At 32.0% G+C, this 21779-nt stretch overlaps 2 protein-coding genes across 4 annotated transcripts in view; one reads left to right on the top strand and one right to left on the bottom strand.

Annotated features, from left to right (window-relative positions):
• The window catches only part of STARD3_1 (StAR- lipid transfer protein 3), a 65816-nt gene extending 50304 nt beyond the window's left edge, over nucleotides 1–15512 (bottom strand). For both annotated transcript variants that reach the window (XM_051218962.1, XM_051218960.1), the window contains exon 1: nucleotides 15217–15512. The gene's annotated coding sequence lies outside the window, so the exon portion shown is untranslated. The remainder of the gene's footprint in view (nucleotides 1–15216) is intronic.
• ABCG2_1 (ATP-binding cassette sub- G member 2) overlaps nucleotides 4363–21779 on the top strand; it is a 41856-nt gene continuing 24439 nt past the window's right edge. The window contains exons 1-2 of one of the 2 annotated variants that reach the window (XM_051213086.1): nucleotides 4363–4695; nucleotides 15778–16334. In XM_051213086.1, the coding sequence (XP_051069022.1) occupies nucleotides 15951–16334 (384 nt within the window). In that variant the 5' untranslated portion in view covers nucleotides 4363–4695; nucleotides 15778–15950. The remainder of the gene's footprint in view (nucleotides 4696–15777; nucleotides 16335–21779) is intronic. The other variant, XM_051213087.1, reaches the window with a different exon arrangement.

Genomic DNA, 21779 nt, shown 5'->3' with positions numbered 1-21779 from the left:
TAAGCGTTCATGCGTGAGATACAAAGTCCTGTGTTAGATTACCACATGAGAGTCCATCGATGCACGCCAATGAGGTGTCCATACTAGAACAAAACGGCCGTAAAGTGCTTCCAGGTTTTCCATAGTGGTCTAGCATTGATCGGTTGACGATCTCAACGGGATTTTTTCACTCATGTTGTCCATGTACACATATTTATCAATTATCAAGAAGAATTACTAGCAATCAACAGATTATTTGTTCTCAACTAGTTTTCCTAAACAAAGTGTGCTCAGAAGTGATTTGTCAAGTATACCAGAAAGAGTAACTGAGAGTAATTGTTATCTTCCACTGAATAAGTCATCAGATTAACAAAATTACCTATCACGCTGTATGTACGGTCACTGACTAGATATGCTCACTAACAGAATTAAAATAAATTATATTTTCTCCAATGAATTCTAGAAAATGAAATGATTAAACCTAACATGTTTCATAGTTTTATTATTGATATTACGTAATGTTGCGCCTTCGAAAATTAAGTATTATGTGTTAAACCTAATAAGAAGAGGTTAAACAAAGGATTATAAGATACACACCATAGTAAAAGTATTAATAAAGAATGAGTAAACGTAGAAGAACATCTGTGAAAAAAGGCAAATAAAATATATAGTGACCACAATGGATAGTGAGTGGTGATTGACAGTAAGGTCTCTCACTTCATCCAGCAATGTAGTAGGATAGTAATCTAAGAGCTTTTTTCATTATAATGTCAAATCAAATTAGGATTTCCACCTTCAATTAACATTTTTCATACTTAGTTTTGACTTCAGTGTATTAGTCCTTTATTGTGAACAAATTCTAGTCCTCAGAATGATGTAATACAAAAACTAAGTTTTTAAATCTCACTAATAAATAATTCAACCATGTTATCTCGATACTATGAATCTACACTTAAAATGTTTCTTCTTCGACAAGTGAACAAAATATAATCTAAAAAGTTAATTAATATTGAATTTAAAGATGTTCTCCATCATAACCTCCTTGACACAATTAAATACAAAGTGACAACCGTTCACAATTTAAACTGTTACTAGTTTCATGTTTCATCTTGTTGACTTTATTTAGATGACCTGAACTTTGTTTTCATACAACATAGATCACATCATGAATAAGGTGATTTGTGTTACTAAGCTGAAAATCAATTAATAATTTATGCAAGACTAATCATATGAAGTTAACTGATAGCCAAATAGGGTCCTCAAAATGTAAACGTAATAACCATATGGTAAATAATTCTTCGTGGTTATACGATGACTTCTTAGTAGTATAGTTTATTAATTTTTAGAGTTCCAGTACTCATAACTGACTAACATTGGCATAAATAATGAGGAAAAGATTCAACTTAAACCTTTACTTCATAAGTAGTTTATGTACATAGCAAACCGATTACGTAAAGTTTAAAAGTTCAATAAAGTTTTAAAACTGAGTGGAAATTTTCATGAATAACCAATTATTTACAGCGAGCTAAATCACAATGTTTACTATGTTCACCGTTCACCTGAGTATGTCTTAAAAATCATTAATTTTTGTTGCTGTGGCAAATGTAACTGTAATAAAATTTGTAATTTCTTTCGAAACGATTGGTTGATAGGAAAACTTGGATTAACGAAAACACTTTACTATGAGGGCTGAAAGCCCTGGTGTGACAGTATGTTTTACTGAGTGATCACATACTGGGATGAGAAAACTGTTCATTAAGAATTAGTTTTCAAATGTCCTTTAACTCGTGTTAAACCGCAGTGAATACCAACTAAATATTATATTTTTATTTACTTACGATACTGAAACGTCACTTAGTCATCCAATCCCGTTTTATATAAGCTTAGTAAATATGCATAAAAACCTATTTCTCGATTAATGAAATGTATTTCTTCTGAGTTTATAAATTAATTTTAAACTTCGACGGGTTCTTGTTTGTGCTTATCATAAGTGAATAATCGATATGATCTTGAAAAGCTTTTTAACCTGGATGTCTACTGTTTCCTAATAAGCTAGACTTACTTACTTACTTACTTACTTACTTACGCCTGTTACTCCTAATGGAGCATAGGCCGCCGACCGGCATTCTCCAACCCACTCTGTCCTCCGCCTTCTTTTCTAGTTCCATTCAATTCTTGTTCATTTTTCTCATGTCTATCTTCGTTTCTCGGCGTAATGTGTTCCTTGGTCTTCCTCTTTTCCTTTGGCCTTGAGGATTCCATGTGAGGGCTTGTCTTGTGACGCAGTTGGGTGCTTTCCTCAATGTGTGTCTTATCCACTTCCAGCGCTTCTTCCTAATTTCTTCCTCCGCTGGGATCTGGTTTGTTCTTTCCCACAGTACGTTGTTGCTAATAGTGTCCGTCCAACGGATCCGAAGTATTTTGCATAGACAGCTGTTAATAAACACCTGTATCTTCTGGATGATGGCTTTCGTAGTTCTCCGGGTTTCCGCCCCATACAGTAGAACTGTCTTGACATTTGTATTGAAAATCCTGACCTTGGTATTGGTTGACAGTTGTTTTGAGTTCCAGATGTTCTTCAGTTGTAAATATGCTGCTCTTGCTTTACCGATCCGCGCTTTCACATCTACATCAGATCCACCATGTTCATCAATGATGCTGCCCAAATATGTAAAGGTTTTTAAAGCTAGACTTAATGACATGAAAAAATGTTCATCTTAGACTCAAAGGCGTTAGTCTATTGACATTAATTAGAAAACGTGCGACTCATTAACTTGAGACATCATCATACTAGATTTAGAATAAAAGCCAATGGCGGTCACGTTGTAGTTTGTCATAACAGTATAATCATTAAACCTAAAGTAATGGATATTAGGATTTATTTAAAGGAGCTGTATATTTTTATAAATACTATACTGGTATAATTTTATAACTGACTATGCGTCTTTTTCTCTTATCGTTTCTCCACAGTATTATCAATATACTATAGATGATAGAGTGAATTATTATTCTACTTTACTAAACGTTCTTTTTAAAAAGTAAAAGAATCGACAAATACTTTAGATTTTCAGTTGAACATAGATGTGTATGATTCTTCTATCATTATTACCCAGGTACAACGTTAAAGTCATTTGCTTTAACATAATCAATTAAGAGTACCCTTCACATTCCTCTCTCTCTCTATATATATATATATATATATTTGGATGCTAACATTAAAATTAAAAGCCAAGCGCGAATATTGTCCCGTTTATGTATTTTTGTGGCTAGTATAAGCAATATACCTGATAGTTTTGATTCCATCAGAACATTTTTTACAGAATATTATTTTTCTTGATAAATAAACAAATGAAGGAAACACTACGAGGTGATGAAAGTAAGTGAAGCATGTCATAACTCCAAAATTCGGGTATAGGGTACGTGTCCGTGAATTTGTACCGCATGTAATTCGTAATATGTCTGTAATATTTAGTGTTATTCCGTTCCTTAAGTGGGTGAATGCTGAGTATAAGAACATAACTTCCACTGAGGATTTTATTTCAAGCTCTGAACTTAAATATTTTTGATTTTTTTTTCACCTAACAAGTTGCGACGCTCTACAGTGACATGGTTACAGAAAACGGATATAGATAGCTTTAAATGAAAATTACACTATTATATATAGCGCTAATACATTAAATGGACGGAAGAACACTCGGAAATACTAGATATCAAACTTTTATCGAATAATGTGACAGAATGATTACCCTTACACAACATTTGTGTTAACAGATGCTAATATATAGAATACCAATTTTATGAACAGATACTGATAATATCAGAAGGAGGTTTTGTGGATATTATAATCATTTCAATAGTTAAGATTATGAGTACATTGAAGCTAAACTATCATAGAAAACCTAGAAGCACTGGATGACCGTCTCGTCCTATTGTGTGGCCGATAAATCCTGCGTTCGAATCTCTCTCTTGGCATGATCGTGGATACACACTGCTAACGAATCCCATACTAAGACGAAATAGCCATCCAGTGCTTCTAGATTTTTTCATGGTGGTCTAGCTTCAATTCACTCATAATCTCAACTATTGAAGATATTGATAAGTTAAAATATACCTACATGCACACAAAAAAAATACACAAATACACTATAGATATATATACAGACATACAAGCAAATCTACCAACCAAATGAGAAAACCAAATGTTGGAATATATATACTTTAACTTTCGCACAAACATATCACCTTAAAAATTTAAGGGTTATTTAAAACAAATAATTCAATGAAGAAAATATTCATCTTGATGATTTAAATTTTTTAAAAAAAAAAGATACAAACATATTTACATTAAATAAATTTAATACATTTAATTATTATATGCTTGTATGCATTCAGATAAATGGACAATCAATGAAGATGCACACACGCACACACACAAAATAATAATATTGATTGGTCTATTTGTTAAAATCGTGCAATCAGATTTCAAAAGTTTAAACTATCCTATTGGTAAATTTAAACACAAATGATGATTTTTTTTACTACACACTTCATAGAAATATTGATTGAGGTCAATTATTTTTTTTTGCAAATGACATCGACAAGATAACTGAACTTACAATTAAGATCATGCAAATTTAAATGATGGATCTATTGAATAATAAAGAGTACCATAAATCTAATTGACAATGATACAATTCCATTGAAACTATTCATTCTGTAAGTTTTCATTGTGATACTTATTAGATAATTAAGATTTATCAGATTAAATTATGAATTTTATATTTTATTCGAAATAATAGATAGTCAGTGATTTTTTAATAAATTTCTCTTTAAATTATAATGATTGCAATCATTAAAATTGTTCATTTAAACATTTGTAATTTCAATGCTAACCGGTGTTGGAGATGGTTGGAAGAAAGTTAGGGACGGCCAAACCGAAAACGTGGCATCAGTGCTTGAAGTCACTAACTTCTAGTCTGAGCTATGTTGTTATATGCAGACTACTTGTTTGGGGTCCGCGTGACTATCGTAACCAATGGTTGGAGACTCTTGGTGACATGGCTCAGAATCGATCACAATGGCGTCGGTGTATACACGCTGTCTTCCCTTAAACTATGAGATTAAAATCACTTCATATCTTTCTTTCTACGAACTAATTCTTTCTTCCTGTACTATATCCTTACATGCAATCTTTCTTTTATATATTACCACTTCTGAATTAACTACTTTTATGAATCCGGTGTCCATCTTGTTGTGTTAATGAGGTATGGCAACTTGGACCGATGCACATATGTGCCTGGTCCTACGTTGTAGCTGACTGACTGACTGAGACATTTAAGATTTTAAGTTCAATAACTGAATGTAGTATGATAGGTCATCATAATTTTTGATATTTATTGAAAAAAATTATTTTTTTCATGCTTTAAATTATACATTGTAGTTATCTCTGGGGGAGAGGACCGAAGAGTTGGTTAAGAGGCTTTCGATATATGAAATAGGGTTTATTGATCTTTGAAATTTACATGCTTACATGATCCGTTAAGAAATTATAATACTAATTTGAACTCTTCATTAGTGTGCACTAACAACATTTCTGAAGGTTGAGCTTAAAAACTTTAGCCTTGCACACGAACAGTCAACCTATAGACGATTGAGTTGAGAATCAGTGATGTACATGTTTAACATTAATCGATTCGCCATATTTTGCATTCACCTTCTATTGCTCACGGTAGGTAACTATCTTTCATATCCGATAAAATTAAATTCCGGTAGCCATGGCTTTTCAATAGAATTCCAGTAATTGTATCTGAAAGTTTGTCACAGGTGAGTACATGACTATTATTAATATATTAGGGCTTGTGCAAATACCAGAATTTTCATAGTTAAACCTAGAATCGATCTTAGCTAGATCTAGGAAGCATAAGATAGCTGTTTCTTCCCAGTATCAAACTCCTCAATAGTGCACAGCCATGACGGACTAGCCAAAACCAGTTTATAATCTAGTTATGGAAATTCTTAAAATATTCATAGATCCCAATATACTTATAATTATTATAATCCCTTAGATTAAACTATCTAACGAGAGAAACGTCCCAACTTATATGATGAAACAGTTAGTTTTAATTTACATCTGAAATGACAGTGACAAAACGGTGAGGTTATTGAGTTCCCAGATTTGTCAATAATTTAAAAATTCTTTTTAAAATTCATTTGAGGTACTGAATAAGTTATCCTGTTTACTAATGAGCATATGAATCAAAACTATTCAATGATATATGTGTATCTGGGCCCCTATATGACAATATATAGTGGTTTCTTATGGATGACATAATCACTTTTAACTATTTCGGATAGTTAACCAAATAAAGTCCCGACATGTGCTCAGTTTATAAAGTACATATGACTCCTAAGTTATGGATTTGTTTTTTGATAAAGTCAAACATAATAATAATCACTTACCACTGTTTGGTAAGCAGGCAGGATAGATGAGGGTAAATTTTCAATATAAATTAAAAGAGCGTGTGATTAGAATTTGCCATGACGATTAGTCAGAAACCAATCGCACACATATTCATTGTAAAGCTCTTAACCTAAGCTTTGAATTGATTAACGCTAATCAAGATGACAGATAGCCTACCAATCATGAGGTTTGAGTCCTTTAGGTGTAGACATAGAGAAAGTTAAGGGCAAAGGCGAATATGAAATAAATGTACGAGAAAGAAAAGTTCACCATTAATTACTTTTTATCAATCCTCTAAATAACATTTTTTCAAGGATTTATTTTCAGATGTAATACATTGTTCCTAAAATTACCAGTTTGATTATCACACTTGAACTACGTATATCTTTAAAGACCATTTTTAAAACAAATCGCTTTTCATCTGTACCACGCTTATTATACTTATACTTAAAGTTTATACATTAACAAGTTCGATTGATCGATGATCTGTCCTCTGACTGAGTTCACGACTCTGAATTATGATAATAATTAAATCAATTTTTTGTCGATCAGACTAATTGGTTTTCAATATTGATCAACACAACAGACATAGTTATGAGGGTTCATGGAATCATGAAACTATCAGAGGCTTCCAGAATATGTAATACATTTTTTCAGAGCTCTAAAGAACGGTTCCCAACTCGGTTAGAGACAACTTTTGAGGATAAAACTAACAGTGACTAGTCCACTTCAGTATAATTATCATCAACACTTTCTTCTTAACCGGCTAGTTATGAGCTAAACTACTGGAAAGTCCCATTAACTTAGTAGGGTGATTTCCACTACATTCTCTGTTAATTGTTTTTCGAGTAACATTAAGCGTTAATGGAAATTAACAAAACATCTACATCTGAAAATTCTTGGTGTTTTTTTAAATAAATTTCTATCTTTTCTGCAGTCAGTAAATAGTAGAATGCATATTTATTTATTATATAGGCTTTGGTTTATATAAATCAGTAGACTGTAACATTCTTTCAGGTACTAACAACTCAAAATAACTTATACTATTTGTACTGATATTCAGCAATTATATGGTTAATTCAATTCACTAACTAAAAGTAGGACTGTGTATTTAATTTGAGCATTATTTGTTGAATGGCTAATGATATTACTCATTTTCCCATCCCGAATTAATTGAACGTTCAGCACGATGGCTAAGAATGGAATGTTTTTACGTGCAAAGTAAATCTTCCCAGTATCCAGTGATACTTTATAAGCCATTTTGTGAAACTTTAGAGATTATAATGACTGGGATCAAAGACATCGTGTGTGATACTTAAATTGAATTACGTTGCATGATGCACCTCAAATAGTAATTTAATAATTGGTTGATTGAAATTTATAACAGATAATCCGAATATAAAGAAATTGATAAAAATTGTAGATACTTTGTGAAAGATATGAAATACATTGTCAGTAATCCTGAAGAAATGATCAGTTGCTTTTCATTGAAAAGTTTCTACTGGGAACTGTACTTTTTTAAGCAAATTAAAAATTCAGTTTTATTTGGGTAATTCTCAGTAAAAATCTCTTTGTCATCAGAAACTGGATGGTAAAAAAATAAACACTTGTTATAAGCCCGATAACTATATGTTCATAACAATATATGAACAAACAATCTTTAGGCAACTGATGACAATGACGTCTGTGTACTCATTCCGTTTTTTGTATTGACACAAAGCTACAAATGTGAAAGTCATTTCCAGCAACTACGTATAATTCATCTGGTGTATTGGAAAGTCAGTGATGTTAAAAAATACAATAGGATTCAAAAACAGTAGCTGATTATTTGAAAACTGATATCATATTTGAAAGTTATTACTTTGAAAGTGTGAATTCATAAGTTTGCAGTGATTAGAATCCCTAAACAAGAATAAGACAGCTTCCAAGTTTTTTTATGTTTGATGATGGTCTTTAAATTCATCACTTCAGTTTTCAACAAATCATTTACTTAAATGAAATACATTTATATTACTTTAAAGATTATTGCACTTTAATATATAAATTAAAAGCAAGTGCAATTTGCTACTTATCGATCAAACATTTAGAACCATCAATTTTAACATAAAAAACCTATCTTGTATTGATCTATATATCTCGTAGAAATTAACTAGGGGCGCATATCGATTGAAGTTTCTGATAAACATATGTTCTTTTTAGTGATAAAAACTCTACAAATATTTTATCTTATTACAACAACTATCTTACACATTCTGTACATTCCAGAAAATAAAACGTATTCAAATATGTGATAAGATCTATTAGCTACAAAAATACTTAAAAACAAATATATAATTATATCAGCAAGAGGGTTTTGTGGAGATTGTAGTAATTAATTAGTTAAACTCATGAGTCAGTTAAAGCTAGACCATTATGGAAAACCTGTAAGCACTCGTCCGCCATTTCGTCCTAGTATGGGATGCCTCAACAGTGTGCATCCACAATCCCTCACGCGGAACTCGAAGCCAGGACATACGGTTTCGCGCGCGATCGCTTAACCTGTAGACCATTGAGCCGGCATACAACGGTGTTAATGTCTAACCTCAATTCATTCATAACTATTCACATTTAACGATCTAAGACTTTTCATTGTGAAAGATAACAGTTTATTTTACAGATTGTTTGCTCAATAAATATGTCAGATAAAGTAAATATGCAACTCAGTGATTTTGAGATATTACTAGTTAGTTCAGCGAAATTTATTGATAGTGTGGATTGTCTACATGTATTTACCTAATGTCTAGTTCAATATATGCAAATTTGAATGCTGACTACATGATTATATCATGGACTATTCAACGTATTTTTATATAGTTTTAGAATCACGGGGGAAAACAGTGGTTGAATCTGTGGTGGATCTATTGTTAACTCATAAACAAAATTTTATCTACAATTTCACCGTATCGCTCACTTTTATTCCCTTGTAAGGAGAAACAAGTGGTAGTGTTTACGCGAACATAACAAATAATCCATACTAGTAGCTTTACAATTATCTTCTTAAGTGACAGCAAAATAAACTAAATCACTAAGTATCATCAATTCTATTTGATGTAGTGAATTAAGTCAGTCAATGCTAATCAATATATATTAGTTATCGTTTAGAATGTTCTATTTCATAAATCAGAGGTATAATTGAATCATATTAAGTCTACAAAGGAATAAACAGTGTTTTTCTTTAGTAATCTGATATGACGGGATAAATAGGCAAAATCAAATTTTCATTCATTGTGATTTTTGGCCAACATTACTTCTGGTTTTAATTTAGTATTAGAATTACTCAATATAAGATTTTATTTTATTTTCAATGTGACATTTTACGCAGTATTATATTGACCTATTTTAGAGTGAGGTTTATTTGAAACACGTTATTTTTGTATTAAAATAACGAGAATTATAATTCAGTATGACATGCAACATGTGATTTATTATATTCTGGGCATTTCTTTTCAACATATGTGACTTTCTAAATATGAATCAAAGTGGGTATTCAATCAATGTATGAGTGAATTTCCTACTAAGATCATGGTGTTTGTTTTGAAGTCAGTAAATCTTCACTTGCACCAGCCTCCCATGTTCTTATTTCGTGTCGTGGGAATTGTAATGGTTCCAAGTTTTTCCATTACAAATAATAGGCAACTCAGATACATTGTTAATTTACACGTATTTGATATCATCATTAAATATGTCAACCTAATACTACGCTGTATGCAGTTTTTATAGTTCAGTTTTTCTAAGAGGTCACAATCAACAATACTAATTGTATTTCATTTATTTGAATCATTTTCACCTTATACTATTGAGTTCATGAACAGTTTGTATGATTCTGTTTTCTGTTTTGGTTTATAGTTTTAGTAACTTTCTAAAATTAAGATATTTTATGTAATTAACCTCTTACTTAAGTTGATCTGGGTCAGTTCAAGTAGATGCACTTGAAACAGTGAAACAGCTTTCCGCTGATTATTATTATTATTGATCAAATCGATTTGCTAAGCATGTTTAGAAACTCTAACAAGAGTAAACAGTAACAAAATAAAATTTTTAGAATTTACTTAACTATATAATTAGCTATCAGTGAGATTTCTCAATGAAGTTATTATAGAACATCAACTTGAAAAAGAAGTAAGTTCTATAAGAGTGTAGTTTAGAGATAAGCTCAAAAAAATCGCCAAAAATTTCAGCAAATTGTTAGTCAATCAGGAAATAGTCTTTTTACGTGCATGGTTTATGACAAAAATTCATAATATCATGAATGTTAAATAGATTTTACATAAATAATGAGACCAACCTATTGTTGGTCACCGGCCACAATGGAATGCATCTCTTAACGTTATTCAATTCAGGGAGTAACCTACTAAGAAAACCACCTGCTTCGGTTTGGGCGACCAGGTAGTAGTCCAGCCCTCACATAAATCTAATGGCGGTATGGTCCATATAAATTTGGTGCCTCTTTGTGTCAGTTCACATCTCTTCTCTGAAGAACTGGCTTACTCTGAGTCACGAAACGTCAGAAAAATTAAAAACCTAATTTTTCTACTCACTGGGATTTTACAAATATATTATTCTTATTTATAGTGGTAATATTATTGCTACAAATATTACTATTATTATCAACAAAACAGATTTTATATAGGTAAATTTTCATAGAAAAACACTTTTCAAACCTATAATAACTACTTTTATGTTGATGAGTAAGAAAAATTTGAGTTCAGGTATTTTTGCAAATTAAATTATTTTGTGTAATCCTCCCATTTTGTAAATTTCATTAAAACCAATGCAACATTCATAGTTGAACAATGTGATTTTATTAAATCTTTTGAATTGCGTTTTATAGTTTACACGTTAAGACAATGGAATTAACTATTTAAAAAAAAAACTAGAGTACATACTTTGAATCACGTTTACTGAACGGTTTTGATTGAAGTTGAAAGTGACATGAAGGTAGACTAGCTGGAAACAATAGATAAGAAATGATTTTTCTAGTTACTTGTGTGATTGTTTATTTACATTGTGGTATACATGTTAAATGCTCTTGAAGGCTTTAAAATTCTATAATAAATAATAAAGAATGGAGTTCAGATTTATTTTAATTTTAAATACAGTGGTTTAAAACCCGCTGTATCCTTATTTTTCCTACTGTAATTTGCTAAAACCAACGACTTGAGGTACTGAAACCCAATTTACTCACTTAACCATCTCTTTGCCTCCAAAAATTGTTGAATTTCATAGTTTACATCGCAAACTGATCATATTCAGACATTTACTCACAAATAACATTGAGAGATAGTTGCGTACTATTGAGAATCGATCGAAGTTAGATATCTAAACCATCGGATATCGGGTTACTGGTTTAAGGCATAAGCCCTCGCCATTGTAAATGAAAGTCTTGAGTACGATCCCTTGTAAGATCGTGAATGGGCACTAATAAAGAGTTCTGTACTTAAACAAAACAGCTGTCCAGTGTTTCTGGTTTCTAGTAGTTGTCTAACTAAGATCGGTTCGTGATGTAACTAATTTTTGTGCATCTAGGATTACGTAACTGAAGGTATTAACTTACCATTTATGGAAATATTTTTTCTCCATATGCTTTTTAGTTCCTGCTTATGTAATATTTAGTAAATTACCCCTAGAATTAATTGATCATGTGAGCGACTAGTAAAGTTCATGTCATCTTCGAATCCCATATTCGAATAATTCTTACTATCGCTTAAGACTGTAAGCATCTGAAGAGAATTCACAAAATAAACGGATTCATATCGTTTTGCTAACATTATTATCAATGATTTATCTCAGTTTAAAATGGTTGTTTAACCCTTCAGTTAAAGCTGTGTATAAGTCATTGTTTGAGCTTTATCTTTTCTTTGGAACGCTAAGAACATGACAGCCGTTAATTTCTTAAGACCTATTGTGAATCCTAACAGTTATTTTGATCTCAGAAGGATTATCCAACAATAGTTATTTAGAACTTACTGAAACACGAAAACTTACGAAGAATTCCAAATTCATTTATACAATAATACACATCTCGTTTTTTAAAAGAATACAATGGCTCAATAAGTTCAAGATACCGCTGAGAGCAGAGGTTCATATTGTATTTGATGTTACCGTGATAAAAAGCATGTAGTTTATTTGTTTTATAAGATAAACAGCAAAGTTGTGAAAACTAAGACAAATATCATTCTAGCTACATGACAGATTGATTGACAACACCTATTGTTTGAAACTATCACATATAGCAAAGCTACAGAAATGTAAGCAAATAAATTGAGATATAAAATATAAAATGAAGATTGTGATAACTAATTTACATCATGGTGTGTGGACGGTCCAATTCTAAATGTGTGTCTTAAGTCTCTACAAAGATTTTATTAACTACCAACTGATCGGGGCTAATTCAGTTTCCGAATAAATTTTACTCATACCTAAACTAGGTATTGGTTCAGAGCAGCCGCACAAGGTCATGTTAAATTTGTGAAGGTGTGTTTGTAAGACTGAATTTTGGCAAAATCTTCTAAACAAGAGATTAATCCCAGTAGTAATAAGGTAAAATACAATATTTTTTGGCATACTGACTTTGAAAATGTTGAATAACCTTGATTTACGGTGAATGTGGACGACCAAAATATCTTAATGTCGTAAGGTCGAATGACAATTCTATATGATTTTTGTTATGTGACCTTCGTAATACGAGGTGTAGTGACTGATTTATTTATCAGTCAATTTATTTCAATTCCACTGGCGGATCAACGGTTTATCACAGCATTCAGAAAAAATAATGTCACCAATAGTCAGTAATGGGTATGCCAGTGTTTCATGACCTAACAAAAAATAAAAATATTGTCGGTGTATCTTGGTTCATTTCTGAAATGTGTTCAAATTTTCAAATTCACTCATATTTAAATTCAGTGAGTTATGGAATGGTCATGAAGCTTTGAAAGTTAGATCTAGTTATTCAAAGCAGCTTTTTGTAACCAGTAGATGACCATTATTTCTATTAGTAGACAAGGATTAACAGTTGTGGAAACTCAATAGAAATGTTGGATAACATTTGCCATGAATTTCTTAATCTTATTCATAAGTTTCCGAAGTAAGTTTCATTATTATTAATCAACCATATTCAAGTAGTTATTCACAACATTATTGATATTTTTTTCTATTATAAAAGTAGTATTCCGTTCATCATCACCGATCTCAAGGTGATACCTAATAGGTTATTTATTAGCTACATTAAGTTTACCACTTTTGTGCAGTATTCAAACAAATTGGGAAAAAATATGATCTATTAACACTCACTGATAAATTATCTCAAGAAATACTGTAAGGCTATGACGAAACTTATTATTACATTTGTTATAAGTTTAAGACTTGTTAACTTGAAGCGATTATTGGTGATTAATAATAATTAGTTAAATTTAACAAAAGGCAATGTATAAATGTTTTGGTGAACATTTTAGTCCACATAATTAACACTACAAACTGATTTTAGTTAAATGTTCCTTGAAAACCAAAAAGCATTAGGAGGCTGTTTCGTTCCAGTATGGAACTCCTTAGCAGTGTGTACCCAGTATTCTTCTAGGGATCAAACCGAGAACCTTCAGTTCCCCTCGATAACGCTTAAGCTCCGGACTTTTGGACCGAGTACCATTTGTGCACATGCCTACATTCGTTCAGCTTGCTAAAATCAATGCGTAACACAAATTATGAATATTCTACTATCTTCACAAATTTCCCTTTGCTTATAATTTTTATGGACTCATTATTGACTAACTTTGAGATGCCTAGCCTTTAGTTCTAAAGAGGAGCCATAACTAGTGTTAAATAATATCGGGTGTTAATCAATTACTCACCTCAACTCCATGGTTTGAATGATTTTTTCTGGTTAGTATTTTTTAGCGAATTAGTTTTTTACGGGATAGAGTCGCTAACCCCATGTTCAACCCTCCTCTTTTATGCGGGCTTGGGACCGGCAGTAGCCACATAAGGGCTACAAGTGGAGTCACCTCAGATCGATATAACTAATTAATTATAGTTAGACATGTACACCAGCTTGGTAGTCATAGGGTTAAGCGCTCTCTGTGGAGACTAAAGGCATATTATTAAGGAGTCCACATTAGGATGGAGAATCTTTCAAAAGTTATCCAGCTTTCAACCTGTGATTAACTAAGATTATTCTTTTATGTGAACTACGAAAAAATTTCTCTTATGATTTTATTTCTTTATTAATACTTTGTATTCAGGAATCAGATTGGTAAAAACTATAAGTGATTGTCATAGCAACGATTCATTTTTTTATTCACGTTTTCTATTGGTTCTAAGACCATTGCTTAATTTGCTTCTTTTTACTGACATTATTATCAGTCGGCTTATACCACTTTATTGTAAACATGAACCAGCTAATTAATCTATTTTCCTTACCCAAAATACATGGAAACATAAATTGTTCGTCAGTGTTGAATAATATCGAACCGTAGAAATAATATATCACTGAAATGTATTCAAACAGTAATCAATAATGATCGTAGATATTACTCTGCATAACAGTAGAAGGAAATGAGCATATTTTTGAAAGATTAAAATTCAGTGGAATACTCTTGAAATACCTGTCCGTCATTCGAATATATATATATATATATATATATATATATATATATATATATCATAGTTGTTTTAGCAAACTTGTTACATTGGAATGTAAATAAATAAAATTTACCGAATGGAAAATAATAATCAAATGGACATACCAATTATTGGTAAAACACATTGTATTCATCGTAATGAATTGAATACATTACAAATAAATATTGCATATGAACCAAACTATGACCTCGATAATACCAATATAGAAAATAATCATGATTTTCAAAAATTTAGTGGTGTATTAAATCTACAGTGTTTAAATATTGAACATGTAAAAAGTCTTGATAAGAAAAAGTCTTCCTATTCAATGCATAGTAATTCATTTAATCCTTATGATTATCCATATCAACATCATGTTCACTGTGTAAGTCAAAATAATGATGATATTGATATTTATACTACTACTAATAATTACAATGATGATAATGTTGTTGGTATTGACTTTAAAAGATCACACGAAATAGATATAGTAAGACCACCACAGTTACCACCACGTAAATATCAAAGATCAACTAATTTATTAATTTTCAATATGATAAGATCACCATCCGATACTTGTTTAATAAGCAGAAAAGTAAGTTATATTTAATCATTATTTATTATTTTAATTTTTCATTACTTTGAATATTAAAAAGAAGTTATTTTTTATATTTGATGATATTTAGTCACTTGACTTTCATGAATCTGGAGTACATCCAACAATAACAGCAAAAAATTGTTCATATCACAACGACAGTGTTAATGATGATGATGCTGACAATAATAATAATGATTCACCTGACCATATAACACAGTGAAATGCAAACGTTAAAACAAACAAAGATAAAAAAAATACGAAATGACATTACCTATTTCATTAATGTCTATAAATCATTGTGATACTACCATTATCACCAACGGTAACACGAATAATAATCATAATATTAATAATGATTATAATGTTAATCGTAAAATTATGAAATCCCTAAGTGAATATCACATAAATGAACACAAACAAAAATTCCATCATAATTTACAAACAAATTTCAAGGAATTCACTTGTTTATCACAAATTATTAAACAAACTTATCAATCGGCTCATAATTCTGGTTATAAAAAAGAAGTATTTAAATCAAATAATGACAATATGAAGTTTTTCCAGCATGAAAATGAACAAGTAATACAATCTCAACAATATAATTCTATACCAAGAATGTATGAAAAACCTAGGGATTTAAGAAGTGTAAGCTTTTTTAAATACATAGTAGTAATTAAAGTAAATGAAACAATTTTAAAATACAACATCTTAGAGTCTGATGTATTATTTAAATTTATAAATCTATTAGTCAAAGATATTGTCGTTGAAAGTATAACATCTAGGTATGTGACCATATTTTGGCACTCGTTACAGAGCTTATACTTATACTTATTCTTATACTTCAAAATAAAATTGAAAAGGGTTATATTACTATACATCTGAGACTGAATCTACAAATTTTTCGTTTATTTGAAAAATACTTGAAGTTATCCGAAACTTAAATTATACAGTTATATTTCTCTTCAGTAGAGGAAGTACAGTTTTATTGATTCATCATTTTCTTGTTAAAGGACTGTAATAATAATTCATTTGTATCGATTGTTTCAATCTTTTCATTGGCGTTTATGACATGAGTTGATCAGTTCCTCTTGACACACATGCATCCCGTGCGGATTGCGTTGACATTGACATCAAGGTACAAATATTTCAAGTAGAAATGTATGGTAGTTATAAGTGGGATCCAGAACACAGGTTTAGTCTTATTTTGGAACTAATCAGCTGGATGCGCCTGGTAAAGTAAAGTTCTAAACATCAAAGTGAAATTTCAGACGACTAGTGCGAACGAATTAAAATTCACTTCATTGCCCATCCAGTGGTTAGTTGGACTTGGTAATGAAGTGAATAATGATTTGACGTTTGAAGTGAAAGGCTCTAAGTTCGAGACCCGGGGTGACCAATAACACTAGGGTGCAGGTAACTCCACCTGACGAGTCCAAAATAGGGTGAAACCTGCCTCGTAGATTCTATTGCTAACCACCACCCATGTCTACCTAAAATGTAATAATATTGTTTCAAATATCTAGGTGAAAACATTCATTCGCTGTGCAAAGAGATTTTGTATAAATGATTAACTTTTTTAGGTTATTTATTTAAAATTGTGTTTCACGATTGACTAAATATCTCTAGGAAAGCATATCTACCGGTATGCAATTGCTTTGGAAATCGTCTGATTTATGGACATCAATCCATTGTTGTAAACTTAAATATTTTGAAAAATCAAATTCAACAATATGTTAATTAGTAATGCTTATATTTAGTAGTATGGACTAAACAATAGGTAATGATTGTATACATTTTTGTCTAACTGAACAATATTATCACGTTGTTTACAATTAAAAGTTAGCATTTTTTTACATATCTTTGAGGGGTTTTTGGGTAGACCGGTTTGATTTGTAGATTAAAGTCGTCAGAAATTGATCTCAGTTGGAGAACCATCAAGACAGCTGTGACTTACAAGTGCTGATCTATCCGGAAGTTCTTATCCATAACCTAAGTAGTGAAGGAACCCAGGTTTTTCAGATTTTGCCGCTTACTACTGGTTTATTTCAAGATGTTTCTGAAGTTAGATTGAGAAATAGTGACTAAAGGATTTCAGGTATTTCAGGTGTGAAACAGGTATCCAACCATAAGGTTGGATGACAGTCACAGCATATCACAAACTGATTGAAGTTGAATTCATACGATAGAATACTGACCCAATGGTTCTACTTTTAAGATTCAGTGGTCTTGAGTTCAATCCTTATTGAAATCGTGGGCACCAGCAGTCAAGTAGTCCCACGTTAGTACAGCAAAGTTGTCTATGCTACCTAGGTCCCAATTGTACTACAAGTAGAAGGAATTCACGATGATTACAACCTACAAACCATATTGTGTACTATGATATATTTTAGGAAAGTGGTTTAGTCTTGTTGTTTAAGATAATAAACATGAAGTCAAAATAATTCATGAAAGCATTTTACTTCATTTGCATGAACAGAAAAATCGATAGAGTTCGACTGGCCCTAAAGACATGAAATTGGTTACTTATCGGTGACAGACTTTTGTAATTTTCCCAACCTTTCAGATGGTCTGTAGCAGCATGAATCGCTCAGTGATAAAGTCCTTCACTGTGACATATTGACATAAATTTAAATTCTTCACAGGGTATCAATTCCTTAAAGACTTGATATACAAGTCCCAAATTCTACATACTGCAGTATAATGATATTATATACCTAAAGCTTACAGATAAAAGAAGGCTTAACTAGTTTTCATCAGAATTTATCCTCTAGAATATCTCTAATACTGTAGTCTGAACCGGTACCGTACAACATTATCGTTGAAAATGCTTCTGTTAGTTGATAATACTAACCGTATTAAAAATTGTAAAATTATTGTTTGAGATCATGAACCGATTGATGTCAGACCACCGTTGAAAACCTGGAAGCACTGGACGGCCGTTTCGACCTATTGTGGGACTCCTGAGCAGTGTGCATCCACGATCCCGCTCACGGGATTCGAACCTATACTGGCAATTAACATGTGCTCACCAGTGACTAACTTCGTGAGGGAATTCTCGGAGTTCTGGTGAGAAGCCGTGACCAGTGGAGCTAATCCATGTCGGGTAGAGACAGGTATCTACCTCAACACAATGGAAGATGTTCGGGCAATTTCGTGGATTGGTTGATGTTAGACACTAACACCGTTGGATGTCGGCCCAGTGGTCCCGTAGGTTAAGCGTTCGCGAGCGAGAATGAAGGCCCTACGTTCGAATTCCGCGGGCAGGATCGTGGATGGGCACTACTGAGAAGTCCCACAATAGGACGAAACGGCCGTCTAGTGCTTCCAGGTTTCCGACTTTGGTCTAGCTTCAATTGATTCATGATCTCAATAAGAAACTTAATAATCTCCATAACCTTTATACTGGTAAGATTATTGTAATAAACAAAGAAATTTATAGTTTGCTTCTTCGTTAATTAAAATGTATTCATTTCAAGAATATACTAACAAACTAACTATTTGTTTCTTATATTGTAACAAGATAATTCTCTTGTAACCTTCAATAAAATATTGAACAGAATATGTAAATTTCAGTATCTAAACAGTTTACACTAAGTTAACATATTAATCAGAAAACAAAATGATCAATTATAATATAAACTACAAATTATCATTCGTTTTTATCACCAATAATATGTATATATAGGAAAACAAAGTTGATTAAGACTAACATAGAAAAATTGATCAATTAACTAACTCTTCTAACATTCCAAGGAAATTCTGATAACACATGGTATATAAATTGTTTTAAAAACAATAGCTAGACCATATTTCATCAGTATAGAGTTTTTTGTTACCTGATACTTACATAATTTATATAAAGCTTATTATATGATTGAAATTCTTATTCTACGCAATAATGTACTTCGCTTAATATAGGATTGTTTTACTGTATTATAACTGTTAAATAAATGACATATTTATTACTGAATACCTATCGTGCATTATGTTTTATTGACATACCTAATGTAGTGATTAGTTTTTTGAAAAAAAAAGTAAAAGAAAAATTCTGTGTAATTACCAGGTGTTGAAATTTATTTTACGAAATGAACATTTTATCTAATAATTTTTATTTGTTTAAGTGTTATGGGTGTGGTTATAAAGCTGCATGCAAACTGTATGTCCTTATTTGTAATAAAGTACATTGATGTATTTCATTTCTATTGTTTAACTGGAATACTTCATGTTATCTACTGCAATGAATTATACTTTCTGTTAAGAAAAAACAAAATATATAGCTCAATAATTTGATTATAAGTATTATTATCAGAATGGGTTTTGTGGACATTTTTAGAAATTTCACTGGTTGAAATCATGAGTTAATTGAAGCTAGACCACCATGGAAAACCTGGAAGCACTAGACAGCCGTTTCGTCCTGGTATGGGACTCCTCAGCAGTGCGCATTCAGTATTAGTTATGTGGTGTGTGCTACTAATGTCGACAGATATAAGTAGTATGCATCAACAATCGAATGCGAAATGTCTGGCGGCAGAAGGTTAAGAAGATAGAAGAAAAGAGAACGAGACCAGAGAACGATTAGTGTGGAAACGAAAAAAACGCCGAAGTTTGAGACGATTGACATGATCACAGCCGCAATTTTGGCGGTTAAGGATCGTAAGGGCAGCTCACTCGCTACCATCAAAAAATGCATAGTCACGAATTACAAGTTTGATGTTGAAAAGGAAGCATGTGGTTTGACTCTTGAACAGATGGTTAGAGACCCTGAATGACATGGCTCAAAATCGTTTGTAATGGCGCAGGTGCATACACTCTTTGTTTTCTCCCAAATTTTGATCTCCTTATTCCTCCTTGTCTTTTTTTTTCTCTTCCCAAATTTATTTCACTGTATTATACTCTTTAAGTAACATCTCCAAACACTAATCTTCCCGATTACTGCTTATACTCTTATTACCTCTACCACTACAGGATTTGAATCCACCACTGCATCTCTGTGCTAATGTGGTGTGGCAACTCGAACTGGTGTACGTACGTACGAAGTTCTACGTTGTTACTGACTGATTGACTGACTTGAACAGATGAATTACGTTTCTGATTTGAACTCTTATAGAACTATTGAAATTATGGTTTTGAAATTACCAACGCACATTCAACGAGAGTGGCTAAAGGTAGCTTATAAGATTATCAAAGGAGGTCGAAAGCCTCTGTTTCCCGATCTTGTTGAGTTTGTAAAGGAACAAACTGATATAGCTAATACTAGATACGGCCTACTTGTCAACCGTGGTAGTAATAGTGACAATAGAGATTTTGGTGTTTTAAAAGGGAAAATTAGTGCAGATTACTATGCAGCAAGAATATCTTATGCTAGTGCTAGTGATGATAATGCTCCCTTACGCAGCTCATCTTGTTTGGAGTGCTTAAGTAATCATCCTTTAGATCAATATCAGAAGTTTAAAGACAAGAATGTTAGAGAAAGGAAAGAATTCGTTCTTAGACACAAGTTGTGTAATGTTTATCTGAAGGCAAACCATGTGGCAAAAAACTGTCGATCGCCGAGGTCATGTGCTGTTGAAGGGTGTGGCTGGAGACACCATACCCTGTCACACGAGAAGCGGGAAGAACAAAGAAATACTAATAGTGATGCCTACATCAATACTCAGCTTTGTACGGAGGAAGTCGTTAAGTGTATACAGAGACCAGTAGCATTTGCAGTAGTGCCTGTAGGTATAAAATTGGTGAGAAGATTATTCAGAATTGTGCCTTTCTAGATAGCGGGTTAGATACCTCTCTCATAGTTGATGACCTAGCTGATAAGTTAGGCCTCAAGGGGAAACCAAAAACGGTATCTTTAAAGACTCTTACTAATGAATCGTCGTTGGTATCCAAAGAGGTCGATGTAGAGTTGCACTTGGTAGATTTTTTACATCCGTTAAGGTCAAGAAAGTATTGACGGTCACACACGATGACATTTTGCAAATGAAGTATTTACTATATGGTTCTCAGATTTTACTAAGACGTTTTGTAATCTTGTATTCAAATACACTAAATTATCTTCACATGTGTTCTCGTTCACTATAGTTACAAGAATTCAAC

This window comes from Schistosoma haematobium, chromosome 3 (genome assembly GCF_000699445.3).
Source record: "Schistosoma haematobium chromosome 3, whole genome shotgun sequence".
In the NCBI taxonomy this organism is placed as follows: Eukaryota; Metazoa; Platyhelminthes; class Trematoda; order Strigeidida; family Schistosomatidae; genus Schistosoma; species Schistosoma haematobium.
The sequence above is the reverse complement of the archived record's forward strand: the minus strand, read 5'-3'. Positions and strand labels throughout refer to the sequence as shown.